This window comes from Austrofundulus limnaeus, unplaced genomic scaffold (assembly GCF_001266775.1).
Source record: "Austrofundulus limnaeus strain Quisiro unplaced genomic scaffold, Austrofundulus_limnaeus-1.0 Scaffold102, whole genome shotgun sequence".
Lineage (NCBI taxonomy): Eukaryota > Metazoa > Chordata > Actinopteri > Cyprinodontiformes > Rivulidae > Austrofundulus > Austrofundulus limnaeus.
Window position 1 is genome coordinate 1,066,544 of NW_013952504.1, and position 6,194 is coordinate 1,072,737.

The 6,194-nt window shown below is 38.5% G+C and overlaps 1 protein-coding gene across 1 annotated transcript in view; it reads right to left on the reverse strand.

Annotated features, from left to right (window-relative positions):
* Nucleotides 1-6,194, reverse strand: part of pnpla6 (patatin-like phospholipase domain containing 6) — a gene marked incomplete in the record, with an annotated part of 50,327 nt that overhangs the window by 27,033 nt on the left and 17,100 nt on the right. The window contains 6 exon segments of the mRNA XM_014013505.1: nucleotides 795-926; nucleotides 1,147-1,352; nucleotides 1,480-1,557; nucleotides 3,967-4,146; nucleotides 4,393-4,493; nucleotides 5,496-5,567. Of these exon segments, the coding sequence (XP_013868959.1) occupies nucleotides 795-926; nucleotides 1,147-1,352; nucleotides 1,480-1,557; nucleotides 3,967-4,146; nucleotides 4,393-4,493; nucleotides 5,496-5,567 (769 nt within the window).

Consider the following 6,194-nt stretch of genomic DNA (forward strand, 5'->3'; position numbering starts at 1 on the left):
CATTCACACACTGATGATGGCAAACTACACTGTAGCCACAGCTGCCCTGACAGAGGTGGGGCTGCCATGCATCGGCGCCACCGGACCCTCTGACCACCATCAGTAGGCAAGGTGGGTGAAGTGTCTTGCCCAAGGACACAACAACTGAGACGGCTGGACGGGGGATTGAACCAGTGACCTTCTGGTTCCAGGACGACTCCCCTAACCACTCCGCCACAGCCGCCCCAGGATAGATACTGTAGGACTCAATCGTGTAATTTAAGTCTACGACCTAAACAGATTGAAACATATAGATTATTTCACCTCACTTTTTCATAAATCTGTTTTTTTAGATTTTTTAAACTATTCACTATTTAATGAAATCAAGAATATAAGAAATGTGTAGAGGCCACCCCAGGTGAAATAAACATGCAAGACTGTCCTTGACCTAAGGCCTCTGACAGACCTCTTTAAAGAGATATTTTCTTCTTATTAATCAGATAATAATCTTCTTTTTTCATAATTTTAAGAATGTATAAAAAAGAAAAACACAAAATGAGTGTTCTTACATTGTTTTATTGTGCTTTGATGTAAATCACTGCCTGAAATTTAACTGTGAAACCACAGTGATCGATTATAGATGTTTCTGTTGAAATAGTTTTACTAAACTCAGCGTTTTGATTAAGCTTTATTATGAAACATTTTATTTTATTCTTGTCTGTATCATCATAATGAATGTTTTTAAATGCAATAATGCTACAATGCTACAAATGCAATCATCAACTTAGTTACTTGTAACAAAAAGGAGGGACTACCTGTAGAGGGCTCTGCCAGCTTCGACAGCCATCCAGTCGATAGCGAAGTCCATCTGTCTGACGAAAGCAGACATGCGGACGGCCACGGTGTGGGCCACACTTAGCACAACGCTCGGTTGTTCCCTCATTATCCTGCAGAGGGCAGCACACAGAAAAGACTGAAAAACAACTTATTTCATTCTGAAATATTGAAAAATGAAGAGAAATATTCTTTCCAAAATAAAATGTTTCAATTTTTTTAATTCTCTAATGTATGCTATGAATGAAGATAGAAAAAGAAGGAACTTTCTTTAGTGATTTGTGACATTAGCATCATTACAAAGTGAAGCAGCAGTAAAGGTAAATGACTTACTCATAGAAATCTGACTTTGAGATCTTCAGGTAAGTGCAGTCTCGAACAGCCTTTATGGTAAAGATAAGGGGCTCTCCAGTGAGCACAGCAAGCTGGCCTACCACCTCTCCTGGTTGTGTCACAAACAAGCAGACCGCCTCCTGTTTGTCGATCATCCGCTGGTATACATGCAGGCAACCAGACAGGACGAAGTGCAGACTCACGTCCTTTACAAATCAAAACAGATCCAAACAAAACAGCAAAGGGAAGACATTTGGATTGTTTTCATTGCCACTCTTACAAGTTTATCTGTTGTAAAAGATCTGTGTTTTCAATGTGTTTTGTGTAATATACCTGGTCTCCCTGTCTTGCTAAAACAGCCCCAGCCTTTGCATGGTGCAAAGTTACTTTCCCACTCAACAAGGATGGGTCCTGGAGATAAAAAAAAGGACAGAAAATAATTAAAATATCCTCTCAAACTGTGACAGATACTGAAGCTCATAAATAACTTATAAAAACATTGTTTTTTTTTTTTGTTTTGTTTTGTTTGTTTTTTTTGCTCCGCTCTCGGAGGAGCAAGATGCTTTTTCCTTCTCTCCTGCCCTTCCTTATCTTCCCTGCTTTACTGCTTGGAGCCTTCTCTACATTTTCATCCGAAACCAGAAATTATCGATATTTTTATTTTTATGGATTTGGTTAGCTGGTCTCTTAATAAATTTTTGGAACAAAGTTTTTTCTTCCATGGGAGAACATGTCAAAGGTGGGACCTCTGTTCTTCTCTGTTCTGGATATATATCTGGATTCTGATCGCTGGATTCTACTGATTGGCTTGGTGGTCTGCTGGTGTTTCTACAAAACAATGTCCGTGGCTGTTCATTTCCTGGCTGCCTGACCATTATGAAGGATTGCCGTTCTATCAGCACTCAGACTTTTGCCTTGAGTGAGCTGGACTCGGTCTGCAAGTGGTTCTGCTGAGGGCTGCGGGCCGGCTGTGGTTCCTGGACTTTGCTGGCCAGATGGAATTGATCTTGGAGAAGCTGATAGCTCGGCTCAGCGGGATTGTCCACACTATTTGTCTGATTGGATTCACCACCTCGAGATGTACCAGCAGACATTAAAGCAGATGGAAAATTGTTATTCTCTGCCTGACATTTCTGTTCCCAAAACAACTGATTACAGAATTTGGCTCGCCTACATGGCCTTGAGCTGTTGGACTAAATTCTTCCTGGTTAGTTACGTCCATTCTTCGGGCTCATTCTTCAGATATTCACACAAGCATACAGCACTCATGGCTTCAGAAACACACACCCCTAAACTCACTTACTCCTCTGGCTAATAAATGTGCTCTATGCAGAGAGTTTTTTTTTTTTATATAAAAAGCATAGTGTGTCACATTGTTGATATAATACAATGTTTTGTTTTTTCCTTATCTTCCCTTGTGTGGTTTTTAGTTTTTCTTTTAAGGGTAGCGCCTCCTCATGATGTCTTCATGAAGATGATCCTTGCTCTGTGCAGTGTCTGTGGCAGCATGACCCAGGGCTCCTGTTCTCCTATGTTTGTTATGTTCTGTCTTCTTCTGAATGGTGTTCTGAACTGTAATTTCATTGTGCTCTGTACAATGACAATAAAGGTCTCTCTAATCTAATCTAATCTAATCTAATCTAGATAAAATGTCTTCCTAGTATTAAGAGTTGAGGGACAGTATTCAGCAACTACCAATTTCATTCAAACAATCTAGTTACTTGAACACAATGTGGAAAGTTCAAGTGATGCAACATAAACCCACACAAAGTCCCATATTGCAACAAATGACAAATGACTGTGTACAACATCCTCCTTTAAATGTTGCACAGGAGTCTTCAGATTTTTTTTTTTCACCACAGCTTCAACCATCAACTACCTATGATCAAAATCCGACATTAAAGGCAGGTCCAAGGTGTAAAATGCAGCCAAATATAATAATTACAGTTTAATGTTTGTGCACCAAAGTAAAAGTTAAGAAAAGGTATCATGCATTCTCTCAGAAGCTATATAAAAGCAGTTTTTGGCAGTTTTCTGCTCTGCTGCATTCAGGCGTGTGTTGACATAACGCCACAAGGGAAAACATCAGCAAAGATCTTAATCAAGCAACTATGCCTGCTTATCAGTCTGAGAAGCAGGAGCAGTTTAAATGGCCCTTTCCAAATAATTTCATCGTTCAACAGGATGAAACATTGTTCACAAGTGGAAAACCTTCGAGAAAGTTGCCAATCTTCCCAGAAATAAACATTTCAGCATGTTCACCGTGAGGTCAGACAATGATCAGAGACACTGCAAAGAAGCTACATTATATCTCAGCTCTGGGCTAAAACTCCCAACAACACAAGACTGAACAAGTGTGGCTTGTTTGGAGGGGTTGCCAGGAGAAATTGTGTTCTCTACAAAAACAATAAAAAAAAAAAAACTTTGTGAGATATAATCTGAAAGACCAAAGTAGAAATGTTTGATCATGATGCACAGTTTAAGTTGAATTTCTGCTTCTGAATTGGTTTTAAAAATTGCTGAATCATTGGGTGGATTATTTTAAAATGCACACACTTTCTGCATTTTGGCTTGTTTTTAATGAAATAATGAGACAGTGAGACACGTCACATGTTGTTGTACATGTACGGTTGCACTGACCAAATCTTCAGACCCAATAAGGACCATATGATTTTTTTTATACAAAAACAAGCTACACAACTGAATGAGAGTTCACTTTCTACCAATGGTTTTTCATACAGAGCAGTGCTGTAACAAGTGTTTTTACATATAAATAACAGGGAATAAATATATAAGAATGAAAATGAAAATGAAACAAACCTCAATCCTCATGAGACGGAGGACCTCTTTTTGGGCTTCCTCAAACAGAGAAGCACATGATCGACTGGATACAGGAGTGAAAATGTTGTCTACTGCTGAATCTTCCTCTGGATACAAGTAGATGCCAGAAGGAACTTCATCTACAGTCACCCTCCGCTCACGCTGTTCCTGTGATACTGACTGTAATAATATTAAGACTCATTCATTAGAAAATGTTCTTAAAACAATAAAAACAGGAATTTTCAAAAAACTATCAACTTTTTAGGCCTCTGACATAACTACACAAAACTGTTTTGTTTTTTAACAAGTTGTATTTTAATGGCTCCAACAGTCTTTCTTCTCAAATGTTTGTTCCTGCAATTATCTAAATGTAAATAAGGGTGTGAAATTAAACTTTATCTCCTTGGTTTAGTAAAATGCACTGACCCGAGTGAAGGCGGGAGGAGTGTTGCCATCCTCTGCGGAGACAGAAATGCGTCCTCTTTCGTACGCCATGTCAAAATCTGACCTCAGACTCTTCTGCATACCTGCACATGAAGACATCAATTATTCAGCCTTGAAAGGACATTTAGACTTTTTGTTTTTGTATTCCTTTAAATCATGCAAAAACATTTCATTGTAAGTTAAATTTCATGTTTGGAGATAATAAGTGCATGTGTATTAGTAAAAATTAAGCGTAACTAACAAAAACACAATATATTGTACATCAGTATCCTTCTTTACGATAACATTTCGCCCTAAAATGATGCTGTAATGGAACTAATACTTTTATGTTTAAGCAAGTAATTCATGACATCCTTTAATGACCTAGGTTTTCATGACATGCTGTTCATCTGCAGACAGAATGATTAAAGTCAGAACAAGATTTGCTAACAACAATCATTCTTAGATATCACTTGTGTTTATCTTTGTGTTTTCCATTGACCTTGTATCAAATCTTGCTAAGATGATATAATGGTGTTTGTTAATATATATATGAGGCCTCTCGAGACACAGTGAGTAGTGTGGAGATACAGTGACAGAGAGAAGCAGAGGCACAGAGACAGGGCAGGTTGTTCTCTGTGTTTCCTGTTGTTGCAACAAAACTCAGCTGATCATCCCACGGAGCACCTTCATTCTTGGACCACGTACTTCTGTCTTTGTTAAATAAATATTGCCATAACAGTTGCAATAAATGGTACAATTTGTTTTAATAATGCCTAAATGAATCTGAACTCTCAATTCATTCTGTGATGCTAAACTTTGATTGTTAATCTTCATTAAACCATAAATCCTGCATCAACAAGCGGCAGTTTTCAAATGATTGTAGCAGACAGCTGGTCTGTTAGAGAGTCCTGAAAAGCAGAACATAATAAAGAACTTGTTTTTTTTATTAAGTTGCCAGAGGGAGAACTTTACACATCTACAAAAGATGGACTGAGATGTACCCCACCCCTCGCACAGTAACTGTTGGAGATAGGACCAGCTCGCTGTGACCCGAATAGGAGAAGCGGGTAAAGAAAACTGCTGGAAGACTGAAGTCCCCTCACCAGAAATGTCCACAGGCATTGAGATCGTTCTGCTAAGGTTTGGCACTCCTCCATCCTTTCCTTGTTCTCCTCCTGCAGAGAAGAAGGTGCAGCATTTATTGGTTATTTTTCTGGTCTAAAATACATTTCTGATGAAGCAAACCAGTTAAAAGGCAGATGCATCTACAGTAAATGGACAGAGCAGTAAAGGCAAAAAGACAACAATGCACTTCAGCTGAAATCTAGTGGTACACAAGTTTCCTGTTTGTGTCCCTTCAAGGGCGACAGTGTGACATGCATGTCCTTCAAAAACAAAAAGTCAAAGAGAACACCTTTATATTTAGGAAACTTGGCATAATACATATTTTACCCATTTTATCACATAACAGACACATTTTCTTTTGAACTTGGCTCAGCCAAAATGAAACAGGAAGTGACATCAAAGGGGAACTCTTTAATAAAGGAAAGTCTCTGGTTGTTGTTTATATTGAAATTATATTATTTGAACTTTGAAAGAGACATCAGATTATTCTCTACAGTCTATGTTTTGCCCATTTTAGCAATACTCTGTTCATGTGCTGACAGTCCCCTTTGTCATCACTTCCTGTTACTTTACATGCAGATACAGTGGGGAAAATAAGTATTTAGTCAGTCACCAATTGTGCAAGTTCTCCCACTTAAAAAGATGAGAGCGGCCTGTAATTGACATCATAGGTAGAC